Here is a 19551-nt window from a genome sequence, read left to right as displayed (position 1 = left end):
TATTAGGAGCACAATGTACTATGTATGGTTTGTTGGTTTTACTCGGCTCTTTAAGAGATACGGGTCACAGAATACAGGACACAGGACTGAGAAACAATGGACAGGAGGGAGGAAAGGAAGAAACAATAGAATTGTATAACCAGAAAATTAAACGGAATGAATAATTACCAATGACCTTTTATTTACCGCCCTAAGTGATAACATCACTGGCAGTGGGTGCCCGTCACCAGCCTTCCCGTGCCGAATGTTGTCTTTTGGGCCAACTTTCTGCATCGCTTCGGCGCCATCTTATGGGGGCATGTTTAATGTTCATCATGAACTGACCCCACCATAGCGCATTCAAAACGGAGATCTTGTTTATGTGTCGGCCAAGATCGAGGAGAAAATCAGGCGAAAAAAGATTCCTTAATAGGAAGAACAGAATTCGCCAGGAAACAGTCAAGACACTGTGAATTAATTGGAGAAAAAGGTATGAATTGAGTAAATGATTTGTCTACTCTGATAGACCATAATCGCCAGGTATAACAACATTGAAATCCAACGCAATGAAAACCTCTTGATGTCTAATGCTTTCATTTATTCTTTCATGCATCTCATCTATTCATAAACTCCATAGCTTGAAGCAGCTACCTTTCACCATCTACCGTCCACCAATACTCATTTGATGGGCCACGCCTCTTTTTATCGTCATCACACTACCCGCATTTACTCATCGTCCGCTCCACCTGGAGTACCAGACTTAGGTGTTCCAGTAACAGGAGTTCCACTCTTCGCACTCGGTGGCCCAGCCGTAGGAGGAACAATCTTAATTGTAGTCTTAGCGGGTGCTGCCTTTGCTGCAGGAGCAGGTGTAGCATTTTTCTTCGGTCCTCCAAACTTCGAACCTCCAATGTCATTTCCACGTAACTTAATACCCAAAACACGTTCCATATTGTTCAAAACTTTTTGATCAGGAGTGGCGACACCCCTTTCCATGTCGTTGACAATTTTTGGTGTAGTATTGCATAGTTTGGCGAGGTCGGCTTGGGTTTTGATGTTTTTGGCCTTGCGACCATCTTGAATGGCTCGGGCTACTTCCATACCAACGGTCTTTGGTTTAATGATTTCATCGGAGCGGTCGACTTTTGTGAGATGTTGGCCTTCTCCTGAAGAACCCTGTTAATTGAATAGGTCAGTTTATGGCACATGGCGGTCGAATGTAAGGCTCGCGGAAAGAAGGTCGCGGGGTCGCGGAGTAATTGTTAATGATTGAATGAACTCGACTTACAGCATTGCCGGAAGCAAATTTCTTCTCAGTAGTAATAGCTCCTCCACTTCTCTTAGCAGCGTTCAATGCAGCAGCTCCTCTAATGACAGTCTCTCTGTTTGCGCCAGCTCCTCCACGAACATTCTTTCCAATCTTTGTAGTTGACTCCCAGTCATCCATTTTGATTGGGATTTATGTGGGTATTCGATTAAAAAGTGTTGCTTGAAGTAATAGAATGTTGACTTGAATGAAAAGGAATTCCGAAAATTTATCGAGGTATTTGACGCTGATGTTGTTGTATGTTGTAAAAAGCTGAAGAAGGATTGATGACTTCTATTTGTGGCAACTGAATAGCGCTTCCTCTCGCCGAATGAATCAGATACAAAAAGAATTTCTTATGTAAGCAGGGTTAAGTTATGTCGTCAAGCGGTGAGTGCCGTAGAAGGGAAACGTTACTGTATTGAGATGAAATGGTGTGGCAATATATCCTTGTATGACTTTAGACTTTACCAATCCGTACGTACCCATTGAGCATATGTACTTTACATGTTCGGACAACTCTAAAACATCATTGCTTTTCTATCATACGAGAACCCCGAGGTCTTGTATATAAAGGCTGTCCCGTATTTACCTCTACGTTCGGTTTCCTCACGATTCATAATTCTTGATATTAGGAACATTTGAAAAAGAAAATGCATTATCAAAGAACTCAACATCGTCTCCCCTAGATTTCCAAACCACATCATGGGTGTTTCATATTTTGCCTTCACCTCAATTACACTCATTGGGTTATTCGGATCAGTGTCCGATATCTTAACTATCTTCGCCTTCTCGATTATACGGAATAGATATTCATTTTTACAATCAATCCAGAAATATGTTGACCAATCAACCATCATTACCATTGCCTCGAGCACGGGTGCCCTGTTTTCAATCCTTCAAATTATTCGATATGTCCGAGGGCTTCAGGTAGCATCTATTTATCTAGATGATCAATTCCTTAAGCCTATGCTTTTTCCTACGAAAACAAGTCATTTGAGGTTATCTCCAAAGAGACATGGTTTCTCCTACTCCTACCTTTTGACTGGCATACCCATTGGTTGGGCGGGATCTTCTGGAGGAATGATTTCAGTCGATGAAAATGATGGACTCCCATGGTATAGAAGGTTATTATCCTTTCAACCAATGAGTCCTTGGTATGTCGTGGATGGAGATTTTTATTTGGAGAGGGGTCATGTTTCTGGTGGGCTGGAAGGGAAATTGCATAGATTTCTTCACGATCAGGTAATTTTGATCTTTCAATGTTCAGGCTTTTGTTGACAAGATCTAGGGTATAAATCATGAAGATTATCCATTTGCATATCTTTTGACATCTTCTAAGTTTCTTGGGTATCAAAATAACCCAGTTTCAATATGGAATCTTTACTCAAGGAATAGAGAATTGAAAGCTGTTATCCTTGAAGTCAATAATACATTCGATGAACGTCATACTTATTTTGTTACACCAAAGGATGCGGAAGATTCCAAAATAGAGAAACCAAAAGGCAAACCACCAAGGTTCACAAACACTTGGTCGAAGGAATTTTTTGTTTCTCCATTCAATTCTCGAAGTGGTTCATATTCCGTCTCAGCTTCTGATCCATTTTTCCCATCGCTTTCTGGAAGTAATCCTCTGGATCTCACATTAACGCTTAGTTCTACTGAACGCCCATTCTTAGTAGCAAGAGTCTTCTCCGATGGCCATGCATTCGACCCATCTACCATGTCGGTACTCGAAAAGACTAAGTTTCTTCTATCATGGTGGTGGGTAGGATTTGCTACATTCCCACGAACATTGGTCCAAGCCTCTATATTATTTTTCAAACGGTCCTTACCATGGGTTTCGCGCCCGGAACCGTTCAAAAAGACTATCTCAAGACATGCCGATAAAACCCAGATGTCTGTTGAGGCATTATTTCGACAATTCTTACAACATCTTATTGAGGTAACGGACCAGCCTTTGACTTTAAAGTACAGACCTGCCGGGCTTCTTGACAATATCCCAGAAATTATGTTTTCTCCGTCAGCTCAAATGTCACCGGAATTAGCAAAATCCATAGAAATATCAGTACTTACACCGATCTTCTACACCCAATTCATCAAGTATGTCGACATCATCCAAGGTCTTGAAATGGAATCGAAAAATGAAACTGTATTCGTCTCCGATTCCAATCTCTTATGGACACGACCTTTGAAGTTAGAGACGCAGCAAGCAGTACCAGAAGATTTCGATTCATCGGATGACAATACTCTTACCTGTATATTTTTCCGAGCAATTCGTTCCACTCGTATATGCCCCCATGTCGACCCTACTGGGGATCTTTTTTCATCATTTGACAAATACATTCTGAAGCACACCGATAATGTCACTTCATTGTTATACAAAAAGATACTGCTCAAGATGTGGCTTTGTGATTGGATTGCTTTGGGATGGGAAGATTTATTGAATTTCCAATGGTGGTTAGTAAAGATTGGTGGCTTTTGGTGGTTAACAGGAAAGATGTGGTTTATTTATTTGAATACATACACTGGCTTGGGGCATTGAAAGCATGATGTTGGGAATACTGTATGGTAGATGAGGGAAATATCGAATGATAATATTGAAATACTTGAGAGCTCAACTCTTCAAGTCCAGCAACATTCGAATGCTCTCATCTACAGATTAAAAACACAACATATACTCCAACCTCCAATTCTCAATACTCAAACCCTCTTTTGGTTTCAAACAATTCGAACATTCCCCATCAATATCTCCCCAAAGATCGCTCAATGTTAGACCTTGGGAACGCCAACAAATACTAGATCCTAGCTTGTCCTCCTTTGGTGAGAGTTGCCGATGCGCATGCCCTTCTCCCAAACTCTCTTCTCTGCCTAGAATAATAATTACTTGAATTTCGTTTTGACCAAACGAATGGAGATAGCATTGTCCCTGCTGCTATTCTGGTACTGGCGGTTTCCATCGTCTCTTCCCTCCTCTCTTACTCCAAAGCGATTGAGACATTGACGGCTGACCCTCCAAGTTTTCCCAGGATGGTCTGACACCAGTCTTTAAAGTGCCAATCGATTTTGCTCTAAAATATTTCTGAACGGCCTCTAGGATTCTTTGGGAGGGTGTGCGAAAAGGTGCGGAAAGGTGCGGAAAGGTGCGAGGATATTCTGCACAACAAGTTTTACTTCGTCGACCGTCAATTCGATATTTGTGTGGGTGGTACTGCCTGATTGATTCGACGGTAATGTATCTACTCGTAGCCATAGCGAGTATGTTTCTCAGAACTTCGCATTTGTATGGGATATCTGCCGGCATCCAGCGACCCTTTGGCTTCCCAACCTACTTTCATCTGAAGCCGAATCAATCAACTCCTTGGACGGGCTTGACCTCAATGCACCGCCGGTCGTAAAGCTACTCCGACGAGCTAGATAGTATGTGCTCCGCCGATTGAATTGAAGTTTTGTAAGGTTCCTTCGATGGCGCACGCTCAAGTCCCTGTCCTGCGGAAGTCATCTGCGCCTTTCCAACTCGCGCACTCAAAAGATGCCATGGCCAAATCCAATCCTCATGGCATGCTCGCAACGGTTATGGTTCTGCCGCCGGGTGTAGTTCTTCTGCCAGTCTGATAATAGAGTTCGAAAAACTTCGCAAGCTACCGCATTAATGTTGTAGTAAAATTTATGGATTGATCGGGTCGCTCTGTTATCTAGTTGCGGGGCGGTTAGCTTAAATCTAATTACTCATTCCGTCATTTGGAACGTCGGATTCTCATGAATTCACCTTGGTCAATCCATCCCGCGTTTTGAAATCATTCTTCGCGGCTATTCAGTAAATACAGCGTTGATTATTCGTAAAGCGCAGTGGTGATTGAGTGCGCACCGAAAGCGATTTTCGTGTGTAGGGGGGGGGTTTAGGGGGGTGATGTAATTAAGTATGCGATCATCAGGCTATGTACACACCATGGTCATTCTTGCCAGAGCCTATTACGACTGTCATGCCTCGAGCATGCCTATCAACGCCTAAGTCAATGGTGGGGTCCAGGCGCTATGAGTCCGCAATTTAGCGTGTCAAATGGAATTTTACTTGCGAATAATTCTAAGACTTCTATTTTGCATGATCAGGACATCGGATCAATCTATTCAATTATCTGTTCAAGTATCATGAGTTACGGGATGAGAAATGTCCTGATATGATACATCTAGTCTTTCGACCCATAAACACAATCCATTTAGGGTCTCGACTATCCATCTATTTCAGTATCTCACATACCTTGCGTGTGTTTTCATAGTTCATCGCATTGGGCATTGGGCAGTGGAAAGAAGAAATATGAAACTGGGGAATTCACAGCCACTGGAGTAATATCTTTAATTTGAAAATAGATTATCTGCTATTTGCTATTTGCTATTTGCAATCGTCTGAACTTTTGACTGATCGTCAGTGCGATCATAAACTTTTTATAGAAACAAATCTGGGGCGCATCACGTCGCGGATCAATTTATGCAAAGTGTTCGGATATGCTTTTCGACTCTTGAATATAGTCGTCGCCAGGGATAGCTTTCTTGGCCAGGAGATCATAGGCTTTGCGTACATTATACGAAGTTACCCCTCGTTGAGATGCTTTGAAAACACAGCTTTCGTCGCTCCAAGTCAAACGTTAGACCAAAACGTCAAGTGAAAACAAGACTTTACTATAGTCAGATCGAGTGTAGGTTGCGAAGTTTTCTGCCCGCAATCTTTTTAACATTCTTTCCGATGCCCACAACATTACATAGCCAGATTTCGCCAACTTCTACCACAATTGTGTCGGGGAAGTTTATAGTTTTGAATCGAAACGGGATTGCAAAGGTTAATTGAACAAGCCCAACGATCATAATCCCCTCCATACCAAATGTCAAATGTTACCTAGCCTCAACTGAATACCCTTCGTCGCCTCAAACAACATTGGGTTTATGACGTCCGCATTAAAGTTTGTCTCATGAAACATTTACATACGGTTTCAACACATGGAATCCTTTGAAACCGCGGGGTTACAAATTTTATACATAATCTTATGATGTCCACTTGTATTTCTGGTATCCCAAACAATCATTATTCAATTTACTTAATTATACCAGCCGGCAGGTATCACACATCGGGAAAGTTGACCTTTCTTACAAAGCCTTACACTCATTTCCAATTCCTAGAACTTCAAACCAAAATCGTCAATATGCGAAGTTCCATTCAGAGCATTTCATTTTTCCTCCTTTTATTGGGTACATTGATCCTCGCATCTCCTATTCAAACCGAACCTGCAACTGTCCCGTTTACACCAAAGCCAACAATATCCGCCAATCAGATGTATGGTCTTTCATCTCGTCAAAAGATGAATATGACCAGCGATGATACCAACCCTAAATCTTCTACAAGTTCAGCTGGTGCCAAATCAACTGGAACATCCACTTCATGTTCACCAGAAGTTCAAGCTCTTGCATCAGGAATCAGTTCGAATATTGCAGACCAACGGAATGAACAAAAAGCTGTGACTGCTGTTGGAAAGATTCTTCAACAATCACCTTTTAATACCTCCATGTTTGATGCAGCACAATCATCACTTATGACTTTTGTTCAAAAAGGAATTCAAATTCGACAAAACAATCAAAAGATAGCTCCAGCAGGAAATGGTGCCCTACCTGGTTTGGCAATTGTCGCAATGGCACAACAGGAAGAACTGAATTTGACCATGAGTTTGACTGCAAGTAATGTGGCTAGTAGTAATGCGACAGTTGCAAAATTGAAGACAGATTTTGCAGGTGGAATTGTACAAAATATGAAGAATCTGGAGGCGGCAACTAAAGGTTGTAAAATGCCTAGTACTACTACATGATTTATGGATTTGGTGCTTTACGTCAACTTGTCGACAGAGACAATCATTCATAGGAAACGCTGGTCGCTCTGTAATGTAGTAAATATAATATAGATATTCCACCTCATAAAATGATTTTCATTACCGCGCCAGGTTAATTATTCTCGTTCATGGGTCTCAACCTCAACTGTATCACTATAAGAATCAAACAATTACGACGAAAAGATTTCGCATCGCATGCATTTTCATAACCATATCAATATTCTATTCATTCTCGACGTCTATTTGTCAAGCCCTACAACCAACATCCAGCAACCGGCAGCTAACATCCAGCGATCATTCGTACATCCAATAATCCATTCACACAATAATTCTCTTCCATTGTGTCAAATCTATTTTCAAAGAGTCTCTCACCACACCTCATTACACCTCATGTCCACCATGCCTCATATCCGCCTCATGTCCTCAGCGAATTTACCTATGATAAAGTTTATTCCTCGAATCTTGTACGTTTAACAATGTATACTACATAAAAAATGTCAGCGCACTTCATTTCATTTATTCTGACAACGAAAAGAATTGGGAATACTTACGCTACACAATTTGATTCCCCCTCCTTCAACTCCCATACCTGGTGCTACCGTATCGATTTCTCTGTGTAAAGCTCTCAATCCTCTAAATTCCATACTTTCCCACCAATCCAAATAAACACTTGCAGTAATACCCTGCCACTCAAATATATGCATTTCCACCAGTATTTGACCAATAGGAAATTCTGGGTTTAACGGATCTGGAGATGTAAGTGCACCAGCGCCACCAGGAAGTGTATAACCATTCAAGGAAGAAAGAGCATTGTATTCCGAATATTCGATGTCCGTCTTTAAAATGTCACTATACCCACAAAAATTCAACCATTAGCTTTTCTTTTCTTTAATTCTTGTCAAGGAAAAGTTTTTTGACAATGAGGACTAGGGGAATATGCGACTTTTAGAAAACTCACATGTAATCATGTCCATTTCTTTTCATCATATCTTGAATTGTAACAAGTCGATTTGCATCATCTGTTGCACTACTTGCTCCATTTCTTTCAAAATGTGCTCTTGCTCTCATTTCTTCTGTAACTTCTTCACCAAAATTAAATCCCGGCACATGTTGATCATAACCCCAAATTTCACATTTCGTTCGACTAAGTATTTCGGCTTCGAATGATGAATCACTTCCAACACCTATTTTGATTTGAAGTTAGCTATGAATTGATCCAACATTCATGAATCAATTACTTACCAAAACTATAAACCACACAAGGTTTTTTCTTTTCAATAAATTTACTAATTCCACAAATCCACCAACCTCCTTCTCCAATTCTACCAATTCTTTCCATTTCCCATGGACAACCATAACCTGGAGTAACTAAATCCCAAATACTCCATGGAGTTTCTTTGAAAGTTATTTCATCCTTGGCAGGAAAAAATCCTCGATTTGGAAAATCATGTCTAATTTCTCTTCTTTTTGTTACTCCTCGTTGATATATAATCTCGGATTGTTGCATGAATGTATTGAGATTTGGACGTGATATAGGTATGAAATGAAAAGTTCTTAATGTTGGTATGGAAAATGGTACTTTCGATCTGGCTTTTGATGGAACTGCGATGAATATAGCTAAAAGAATTAATGAAGTCAAAAATGATATTTGAACAAAGTTATTGAATCTCATGATGAGATTGAGTTATTGGTGCTTTGTTGTAAGACTACTTTGGCCAGAAATTTATGAATCTAAGAAATACTAATCAAGGAGTTAAGAGGAGTAGTAAAAAGATTCTGATTCTTTAGCTTCAATACCCTTTTGAATTTTATGGCGTTTATGAGTACGTATTTGTGGAAATAAGGGCAATTGTTCATTTTCTGCTCGATATATTCCGACCAATAGAGCCATGAAATTTTTGAAAAATGTTTCTACTTTCTTTTTTTGACTCGTCAAAACTCCTTGCTTGATTGTGGAGAGACCTTTATTCTTAAAAGTCAACAAATCAAGGAATCTTTGGTCTCTTTACCATTTGAAAGGCGTTTTGGAAAGCATCTCAAGAATTTTGAATGGTCTTGCATTGGTCAGAGGGAAAGAAAAAATCATGAAACCCTTTAACTCTTTTGATTTTTCGATATTATGATTTATTTTCAAGGAGATGAGCTAGTTCTTACAAAACGAGATAGCTCCGTATGTCCTTCTTCTTGTAGGTTAAAATCTAGAATAATAATAATAAGATTAGTATTCTAGTACTAGTGGAAGACTCAGTCACTTTAGCTTTTAGTAATAAATTGAATATATAATATGAGAATTAAAATAAAGTTAAATTTGAGGAAGAAGCTTGATTGAATTGAATTTGCTTGCTTTTTCTAGGTTTTTTTTAAAGAATATTTTGAGTTTATATAGTTTGTAATAAATCTGATAGTTTTTATACTTATAAATAAAATAGATTAAAATCGAATCTTATAGAATCTTCATATTATAAAAAGAAAGTATAATTAATTAATTTAGATTGTTTTATTGATAAGCTTTTATATAATTTTATTTCATTCTAAATATTCTTCTCGATAATATTTATATAACAATGTTACGGGAGCTGCCTCTAGGGTCATGTGGAAGTGTTTAGAGTTCTCTTAAGATAGTTTAGATTAGACTTCAAGTAGAAATTTAATAAGATTATAATTAATTGTAATTCTTATAACGTAACGTATGGGGAACTCGGACATATGGGGAACTCGGACACTTTTAGCCCATCACCAACTTGAAACCGCAATAACTTTTATTATGCATACCCAATCACCTTCTACATCTGCTCAAATTGAAGAGAAGCTTCAAAAGGCTATAATTTCACTTCAATTGAAAGAATTTAAATCAATTAGAAAGGCTGCAGAGCATTTTGAAGTCCCTAAGTCTACCCTAGCTGATAGGCTGGCTGGGAAGAAAACACGTTCCCAAACCCACGAAATGGCTCAAATTCTTTCAAACGCAGAAGAAAATACTCTTGTACGATGGATTTCACGACTTACCATCACTGGATTCCCTGCTACACCTATGTTGGTGAAGGAAATGGCCGACGAAATTCGTCTTCGACGCGTTCGGGTCGCGTCATCTCGAAATCCTACCTCGACAGAAATTCCACCTATAGGCCACGAATGGATCTATAGATTCCAAAAACGACATCCAGAACTTAAAACATGCTATTCACGTCAATTAGAGTCTAATCGGGCTAAAGAAGCAACTCCGGAGAATATTCAGGCTTGGTTTGACGCGTTTCGCACGCGTCTCATTGAGCGAAAGTATGAATTAGATGATATGTATAATATGGATGAAACCGGATTTGGAGTTGGAAGTACTCAAAGTACGCGCATTATAGTCGATTCTACTCAGAAATCGAATTGGAAAGTTACAGCTGGCAAGCAAGAATGGATAACTGCATTTGAATGTGTCAATGCAGCTGGAAATGCTCTATCACCTATGGTCATTTTCAAGGCTCAGAATACGAATTCTGCATGGATTCCAAAGGACACACCTCAAAGCTGGCAGTTCTCTACTAGTACAAATGGATGGACCTCAAATAGCCATGGATTAGAATGGTTAAAAAGGGTTTTCGAACCAGAATCCAAGAAAGTGTCAGGTGACCGACCTCGACTTTTGATCATGGATGGCCATTCAAGCCATATTACAGGTAGCTTTATTGCTTTCTGTATAGATAATGATATTGATTTACTTATATTACCTCCTCATTGCTCTCACTTGCTTCAGCCACTTGATATTGCGGTGTATGGGCCAATGAAACGATATCATGCTTTAGAGGTCGATCGATATTCTCGAGCTGGTGTAAAGCGAATCCAAAGAGCTGAATGGGTAGAACTCTTTCAAAATATTAGAAAAAAAGCATTGAATTCTTCTAATATTAAAGCTGGCTGGAGAGGAGCTGGTTTAGTACCTTTTGCCCCACGAAAAGTACTCGATTCATTACCATTTAACTCCTCCCAGCAACCTTCTACTCCACAAATGAGAACCCCCAATCAAGACCTAGACTTGTCTATACTCAGGAGTTCTCCTCCAGATGGAACAGAGCTAAGGCAAGCAAATCAGATCTTTAATACAGCTCTAGCAAGCAGTGGTTCTCCTGCATCGCCAACTCGTCGATATGCCAAGAGAATGACTAGGCTTGTAGAATCTCAAAATGCTGAGATAGCCCTACTTCGGAAACAGCTCTCTGATGCTCAGGAGGTAATTGAGACTCGAAAGAAAAGAACTAAAGGCAAAAGAGTCAAATTACAAGGTCAATTTGTCTTTAGTACTAAGGAAGTATTGAAAATGGTACGTGAGGCGGAGGAAAAACCGAAGGAGAAAAAGCCACGAGGACGGCCACGCAAACGCCCAATTGAAGAATCAGAAGAAGAGATTGAAGAAGAAGAGCTAGAGAATAGTTCAAGTGATTCGGAATTGGAATTGGAGGATTGTGTGGCTCGTAGAACAAGATCGCGTGTAGAATAATTGAAAAAGTGTCCGAGTTCCCCATATGTCCGAGTTCCCCATACGTTACGTTAACTATAATAATAAAATTAATAATTGTTCTTGAATACGAAGCTTTGTATTATAATAAGATCTGTTCTTTTCATATAAACCTTTCTATTCTACAGAACTCATAATTCTATTCTACTTAAATCCCTTAGATCCTAAACTCCAAAAACTTCTAGCTCCTTGAATCCTAGGCTTTAAAGGCTTTAACGTCCTATTACATAACACTTATCACGTGATCCAATGTTACCCGTCGTAACAAACAATTAGATTCTAAATATTATATAAATGAAATCTTAATAATATCTAATTAGTAAAACCTAATTAATATTTCATACTATTTTTTTATTTTAAAAAAGAAATTCTTATAACTCTAATATTATATTATTCATTTCTTATTAAATTACTCAAATTAATTCTAAATTAATTTTAAATTAATAGTATTATTCAATATTAATATTTTTTTAGTATTTTAAATTATAACTATAATTTAAAATTCTCATAATCATATATTAATAAAAAATCATTAAAAATTCAAAAGTCAAATTTAATAATTTATAATTATTAGAATATATAACTAGAGATGTAATACGTGTAACACTTTGTCGTAGAAGAACTGCGAGAGCAGTGTTACGGGAGCTGCCTCTAGGGTCACGTGGAAGTGTCTAGAGTTCTCTCGAGGTGGTTTAGACTAAACTTCAAGTAGGAATTCAATAAGGTTGGTAACTGGTTGCAATTCTCGTAACTATAGTAATGAAACTAATGATTGTTCTTGAGCACGAAGCTCCATATTATAATGAAACTCATTCTGTTATATAGACCTTCGTCCTCTGGAGCCCCTGGGATCCGTATGCTCCTGGAGCCCGTAGCTCCCCAAGGCTCCCTCACGTGACACGCGAATGTGTCATGTGATGTCTGTCGTAACAATAGGTTGTTTACTGTTTTGTAGAGTTTATTGGATAGAAATATAAAATGGACTTTTATAATTGATAGTAAATCTAATCTAAAAGAATCTTTAATACAATTAATAATCTTGAATCGTTCTTAAATAAAGTAATCTAATTTCTTAAAAGATTATTACATCGAAAAGTCTTTTATATTAAATCATATATAATTTTCCATATCAAAATCAATTAAATAGTAACATAAATTAGCTAATCAAAATATCTTCTCTTATTTTATTTATTTATTTATTTTATTTATATTAATTAACGTCTGTCTTGAACCTCCCTAAGGGTATTTAGACGTGCTAAGATAAGGGACTATTTGAGCGGCGTGATCGTCGCAACCGAATTTAGCAATTTAACTTCAATGCCAGGGGCTGTTCGCTCCTCTGCAGGTGCGATCCACTTCTGTTTCCAGAAGGGTACGTCTGATCCGGGTTCTTGTTAGGGTAGAGCTTGGTTCCCGGGTGGATAGGCTCGTTGTGGGCTCCGATCCCTATGGTGAAGGAGAAGAAGTGGGAGTGGGTTGCTATTTGTTTAGCCGAGCGGCAAGGCTCTTATATTGTATATTGGGTTTGCGGTTTTTAGGGGTGTGGTATATTCGAGTGATCAGTTGAGTGGTAAGTTTATAAAAGGGGCGGCGGGCTTTGTTGAAAAGATGGTCGCTTTCTAAGGGTCCTTTAGTAGTTAGGACAGATCTGAGTGTAGAACTCTGAGTCGGTAATCAGCTGAGTGAGCTTGCTAGGTGTGTGTAAGAGTTTCTTGATATATGTGATCGCCTGTTTGTTAGATTGTATTTCTACAGGGGCCAGGGGCCAGTCTGAACGTTTTAGGTTGTTTATAGTGCATTTAAAGAAGTGATATGGTTCCTTAGCGCTGCCGCATAAGCAGTCCAGCTTGTTGTTTTGATGACCAAATCGCTGATGGTAAGCGGCGTAGTCGCCATGACCTGTTTTCATAGCTAGTAGTCGGTGAAGGACTGCTCTTGGCAGAGTTAGTTCCTTCGGCTCCTTTGTGTTGTACTTGGGAGACCATTCTTTATAATTAGCAGAGAGAGAGGGATTCATCTCTTCCCACCACTCAGTCTCTGCGCGTAGGCGCTTTTGGCGAACGATCGTCCGGACACCGCTAATTGTTGGTAGCTTGTCGATCGCCTGGTCCATGGGTCCAATTGCGCCTGCGTTTGCTAGGCGGTCTGCTTCCTCATTCCCTTCGATCTCCATGTGACCAGGTGACCACTTCACTCTAATGTCAAGTTGTTTCATTGCCTTATGGCACTTATGGAAGGCCCATTGCGTTGTGGGCGGCGCGTTTCCGCGAACACCCCAGATGACCGATGTACTGTCAATACACATCCAGATCCGGCCACTCGGGGGATCTTTAAACGTGCTGATCAGGTGCTCCAGCCCTCGCCACGCTCCGATCGCTTCTGCATCGAACACATGTGAATCGCTCCGGATCTGCTTGGATCCGGAGGCTAATTGAGTGCCATTGTGATATATTACATATCCGTATCCGACACAGTGTTTACGATCAATGGTTTGTTCTGATCCGTCGGAGAAGATCGTGTAGTCCTCAGGTGGGAGTTGCAGCCACCACTCTTTGAAGGCTTGAGCTGCTTCCTCTTTGGTTAACCCTTCCGTCGGATCCGTTCTGCAGCCTATCGAGAAGTGCGGGCGAAGTAACTTCGGCCGTTGGGTCTCTGGGATGAGGAGGCCGAGCCGTTGGATTCTTGTAAGGGGCCTTCTAGCTGTGCCTGCTCCTCGCCCGCGCTTTCGTACTGTGGGTTTCAGGCGGCTCACTAGCAGGTGCTGATTGTCGACCGTTTTTAAGCGGAGTGCGAATCGCAGCTTGGCGTGTTCTAATGCGACTATCCCCGATGGCAGGCCGGCTTCTTTGATAAGAGCTGCGGTCGGTGTAGTTTTGTATACCGGGATCGCTCCTCTTGCGGCGGTATTGATCACTTTGTTGATGTAGCGGAGATGGCCTTTGATACCTGTGCCTGTGCTTGCTTCGCTTTGACCGAGGCTCGGTTTGAGTTTGCCAGCGTACCATACTTCAGTGCCGAATAGTGCTACTGGAAGGACGCAGGTGATCACTGCTTTTCTCAAGTAGGAAGCTGGTGGCCCATGCAGAGTGCGGGCGATCGACCTGATGTGCGAGGCTACTTTCATGGCTTTCGCTGTGCGTGTTTTGACATGTTGTAGAAACGAGAGCCGACGATCGAAGAAGACACCAAGCCATCTTAGAGTGGGTTGAGTGCTTCCACTCGTTACAATCGGTACTGGAGTGATTATCAGATCCGGGTTAACGACTAGTGGTGGGTTGGTGGTATCGTGTCGTCTGGTTATATGGAGTAGCTCGAATTTCTCTGAGGCGAATAGGATTTTGTTCTCCTTACCCCATCGGATGATCTGTCGAACGCGTCGTTGAAGGATCCTGGCATTCGTGGAGAGATGCTTGGAGGAGTGATAGATCGCAATATCGTCAGCGTAGCCAAAGCGATATTTGGTATCTCGGTTGAGGAGCTCAGCGAGATATAGCATATAGAGTATAGGTGATAGGGGGGACCCCTGAGGAGTACCACATGCTACTGGGTATTCCTCTGTTGTGATGCCTTCGAGTCTTACTCTGACTTTCCTATTTGTAAGGAACGAGTCTATTAGTTTGAGCAGCGGAGTTGGCCATCCTTGCTTGATCATTCGGCTCAGGAGTCGGCGCTTTAGGAGAGCGTCAAAAGCTCCTTGAACATCCATTGTAACAATCGAGACCACATTACCCGTTGCTAATGAAAGCTCCGCATCGTGAGTGAAAGCCGCCGTTAGATCAGTACCTGATCTTCTGGGGAGCGCTCCGCAGTGCTGCGGGCTGATTACCTTGTGTCTCAGGGCTGTCCAGGATATTTGACTAGCTATATACCGTTCGAGCCCCTTACCGATACAGGAGATCAGGGCTATCGGTCGCCACGACCGCGGTGACGTTTTGTCTTTCTTGCCCACCTTAGGGATCATTACTACTTCCGCTAGCTTCCAACCTTCTGGATAGTAGTTTAGAGCTAGGCAAGATGCAAATATCTCCCGGATCAGTGATTTGACGCTCGGCCAGCATGCCTTGAGGATGCGCACAGTGGCTCGATCCACTCCAGGCGCAGTGCAAGTAGCTCCTATGACATGTTTTTTCCACTTCTTCTGCAGAGATCGTTCTTTTCCAGGGGAGTATCCCTTTGTGTGCTTGATTGAGCAGCGGATCGTTTGGTAGGTCGTCGTCTGCCCTGAAACGATCCAGAACCGCTGTGAATAAAGCATCTGCCTTCTCTTTTGTATCGCAGATCACCCGCTCGCCGATTATTAGGGAGGGGGATTTCGCATTACTTTCGGGGGTTAATTTGTGCCATCCCATAACCCGATAGAGTTCTTTGTCGTCTTTGACTCCGTCGAGACGCATTGCCCAGTAGGATCTCTTGGCTTGTCGCACTACCTTTTGTAAGAGATGAGTAGCATTAGTCTTCCTTTCCGGGTCTGATCCCCTCCGTGCTTCTATGTGTGCTCGGTGGGCTTCTCTGCACTCGTCCGTCCACCACGGCGAGGCTTTTCCTACCTTCCGATCAATCTTGCCGATTGCTCGGATCGCTTTTTCTAACGCATTCGCCAGCTCACTGACGTGGGTTTCAATCTCAGTTGTAGTCTGAATGTCTACATCATTGAGGTGAGCTAGCTGGTTGGCCATTAGTCCATCTAATCTAGGCAGATCCACTTCCTTTATCCGATAGCGATACTGATCCCACTCTGTTGTTCCACGATTCGTCAGAGTAGTGACCTGGGTAGCATGATCAGATCCACAATGGAGTTCTTCCAGTACCTCTGTATAAGCGAACGGTATGTTGGAGAAGGTCAGGTCTATCACGTGCCCTCTTGCGTGAGTGGGTATGCCTGGAGTACCTATAAACTCCATGCCCTGCTCGTCTGCCCATGTTGCGAGCTGTGCCCCCTGGTTGGCTGTGATCACCCCCGGTTCCCACAGATCGTGCTTTGCATTAAAGTCCCCTCCTACGACTGTACGCTCATTTGGAACCAGGTGTGTAATGTAATTAATAATATCCAAAGTGCACGGAGCTCTATAGACATTCAGGATCGAGTATCCATTGACTCGTATCCAGAGTAGGTCTCTGTTTCCGAGTCGACTCATTTGCTCTACTTTCAGGTTCGCGCTTTTTCGTATATATGTCATGACCCTAGGGCCTTGCTCGTTCTCCTCCAAGTCTCCTCGGAGGTTCCAGTTGTCGGTCGGCTGATATCGATCGTATGCGTTGTGATTTTGTGTTGTTGAATTCCAGTATAGTCTTGGCTCCTGTATACAGATCACATCTAATTGAGCCTCCGCTGCTAATTGTAGTAGTGTGATATGATTCGCGTGTCCCCGGCCTGCGTTCGCCCAAGCGATAGTGAGGCCTTTGTTTCTTTGAGTGTACCCATTGATTGCATCACTCATAGAGAGGGTCTAGGTGCAGTGGCAACTGTTATAGAGTTTTCTGTATCGATCATCTCCAGGTCTATTGGAGTGAAGGCTTTCTCTGCTAGCGCTTCTATATTGAGATTCCGTTGGCTCTGGTTACGAGCTGAGCGTGTGCGTAATCCGGTTGGTGCGATCGGCAGACTTGTACTGAGCCTGCGTGGGCGCTTGCTGAGGCGCTCATTCTCATATGCTATGATCCTCGCCCCCGAAGTGATCGGGGTTTCTGCGGTTGTTACGATAGGAGACAGAGGTGATTCAGAGGTATGTTCTGCCTCGTCTATATCTGCTCTGTGCAGCGTCTCGTAGTCTTTTCTGCCGACAGCTCTGACTGCGGCCAGTTCCTTTGCGGTCAGAACGATCCGTCGCTTAGCATAGACCCTAGGGGCAGCTGGGCAGTTGGAGTGGCCAGCGCGGAAGGGTCCGTGGCAGTTGGCGCATTGAGCTGCTCTAGTACATTGTTGGTGTACGAGTGCACCCTCGTGCTCAGTGTTTAGTTTACCGCATGTCGAGCATCGTGAGGCTCTGTTGCAGGTGAAGGGGTTGCAGTACCCTAGGCAGCCAGTACTGTGAAGTTGAATTTCCCGGGGTTTGTCTAGGAGAACCGAGTAGGAGCTACTATTGAATAGTCGGAACCGCGATACTGCAGTATTGAAGCCAATGATCCAGGTGGCTCTTTTAGTGATCGGGTTAACCCCGCTACGTGCCAGTCGGTAGTTGACCGGCTGCTTGCCGGTCTGAGCTGTGATCTCTTCTTTGATAAGCTCAGTAGGCATAGGAGCAGGAGCTCCTTCGATGTGATAAAAATCGTGAGGTACTTGTGGGACTGCATACATGAACCACTTCTCTAGTCTGCGCATGCTTGTTGCATGGAGGGTCTTAAGCACCCGCTCAGAGTTATCTGCTTTCATGATCTTCTCCCGGCTGGCGCTAGAGCTGCATCGTAGAGTCCAGCCCGTATTATTCCTTTGAAGGAAGGGGATCTCTGCTAATGTGAGTCCAGTAACTGCCTCTTTTATTCTGAGTCTTAGTAGGAAGGGATTTGTCTCTGAGAGCAGAGCTTCCCCATTAGCTATTATAAGGATCGTTTTCTCGATCCGGTCATTCTCCCTCTTGAGTCTGCGTGCTTCTATACGCTCAGTGTTCGCTCCTCCAATAGGAGCAGGGCGTCCTGTGTTGGTGGGGGCCTTAGTGGGGCTTTCTGCCTCAGGCACTATCCGAGTTTTCAGTGCATCAGTGTAGGTCTTCTGCTTATTGCTTTCTGTTCGTGAATGCTCTGTTGTGAGCCCTATCCATTGATCAGAAGTAGCCTTTGCTGCTCCCAGCAGTGTGGAGATGATCGTCCCTTTAATATTCACTGCGAGTCTATGTTGTTGACCCTGGAAGCCTTGTGCAAGCTTATCCGCTAGTGCTGCGAACGCCTCGATCACCTCTCGCTTCTCCCGTTCTGTCTTATCGATCCTTTCGAATCGATCCTTAATTACGCCAAGGGCAGAGCCTGTGAGCGATCTTATAATTGGTGGAGGGGCAATGCTTGCCCCTGGGGTAATGGTACTTGATTGAGGGGGGATCACCTCTTGGGTTGGGGAGCCGCTCGGCGCGCCGGGGGCGCGCATCACTAGCGGCATAGGGGAGCCTCCTGTGAGGCCCTTAGATGTAGTTGATTCGTGATCGTTTCAGTAGTTGAATGATTTCTTTTTTTTTGATATCTTCTCTTATATATAAAAAATATTCTCTTTTATTTAATTAAATACTAGTTTATTGTATTAGTATACTCTTTAGTATTTATTATATTTAAATTATTGATAAGCATAATATTGTTAGATTTCTAATTCTAAGGATTACGGGGTAGGTGGTTATATAAAATCTCATATAAGATCTAATTATCTAATAATTCATAAGGAAGTGTAAATTAAGCGTAGTTCATTATTAATAGGAATTCAAACTAATTATCTTAATAATAGCTTATAAAAAAAATTATAAGTATTATTAAAGATATTGATTATAAATCTCAATTTAATTGTTAGTTTGTAAATAATGAATAATAAATAGTTTTACTTATATTCTTAAGATATTATTAAATTCTTGTTAGAATTTTGATATATATTAAGGATTATAATTAAAGATTATAGACTTTAAGAGTTCGTAATACTTATAAATATAATATAGTACAAACAAACTTAATCTCTTAAATCAATTGATTTGTAAAAAGATATAGAAATTATCTATTTGATTAATCAATTAATTATAACAATACATTATTATAATTGTATTTGTCTTTATTAAAATTATAATAATTTATAGTAATATATTATCACGCTTATATAAAAACAAGGAGTAGATGAAAAAGATCGGGAGTGTAATCTTTTAAAATAAAGCTATACTTATATTTATAGTAATTTCATATATATTAGTTGATTATAATATTTATAT

The 19551-nt window shown here is 41.5% G+C and overlaps 5 protein-coding genes across 5 annotated transcripts; 2 read left to right on the top strand and 3 right to left on the bottom strand.

Moving 5' to 3' along the window:
- Positions 1 to 108: 108 nt before the first annotated feature.
- EAF01_012000 (uncharacterized protein) lies at positions 109 to 1651 on the bottom strand. The gene is made up of 2 exons (XM_038920258.1): positions 1268 to 1651; positions 109 to 1155 (listed from the first exon to the last, which is right to left on the bottom strand). The coding sequence occupies exons 1-2, from the start codon at positions 1424 to 1426 to the stop codon at positions 706 to 708; spliced, it is 609 nt and encodes a 202-aa protein (XP_038764223.1). The 5' UTR covers positions 1427 to 1651; the 3' UTR covers positions 109 to 705.
- A 155-nt stretch (positions 1652 to 1806) lies between these two features.
- Positions 1807 to 4059, top strand: EAF01_011999 (uncharacterized protein). The gene is made up of 2 exons (XM_038920257.1): positions 1807 to 2530; positions 2577 to 4059. The coding sequence occupies exons 1-2, from the start codon at positions 1991 to 1993 to the stop codon at positions 3828 to 3830; spliced, it is 1794 nt and encodes a 597-aa protein (XP_038764222.1). The 5' UTR covers positions 1807 to 1990; the 3' UTR covers positions 3831 to 4059.
- Positions 4060 to 4220: 161 nt separating this feature from the next.
- EAF01_011998 (uncharacterized protein) lies at positions 4221 to 4538 on the bottom strand (the record flags this gene model as incomplete). The annotated part of the gene is made up of 1 exon (XM_038920256.1): positions 4221 to 4538. One exon carries the CDS (start codon positions 4536 to 4538, stop codon positions 4221 to 4223), a length of 318 nt encoding a protein of 105 aa, XP_038764221.1.
- Positions 4539 to 6480: 1942 nt separating this feature from the next.
- EAF01_011997 (uncharacterized protein) lies at positions 6481 to 7137 on the top strand (the record flags this gene model as incomplete). The annotated part of the gene is made up of 1 exon (XM_038920255.1): positions 6481 to 7137. One exon carries the CDS (start codon positions 6481 to 6483, stop codon positions 7135 to 7137), a length of 657 nt encoding a protein of 218 aa, XP_038764220.1.
- Positions 7138 to 7346: 209 nt separating this feature from the next.
- On the bottom strand, positions 7347 to 8830 carry EAF01_011996 (uncharacterized protein; the record flags this gene model as incomplete). The annotated part of the gene is made up of 4 exons (XM_038920254.1): positions 7347 to 7641; positions 7710 to 8007; positions 8117 to 8342; positions 8401 to 8830. 4 exons carry the CDS (start codon positions 8828 to 8830, stop codon positions 7591 to 7593), a joined length of 1005 nt encoding a protein of 334 aa, XP_038764219.1. The 3' UTR covers positions 7347 to 7590.
- Positions 8831 to 19551: the final 10721 nt, after the last annotated feature.

The sequence above is a fragment of the Botrytis porri genome, assembly GCF_014898465.1.
Source record: "Botrytis porri strain MUCL 3234 chromosome Unknown BPOR_029, whole genome shotgun sequence".
NCBI classification, from domain to species: Eukaryota; Fungi; Ascomycota; class Leotiomycetes; order Helotiales; family Sclerotiniaceae; genus Botrytis; species Botrytis porri.
The sequence above is the reverse complement of the archived record's forward strand: the minus strand, read 5'-3'. Positions and strand labels throughout refer to the sequence as shown.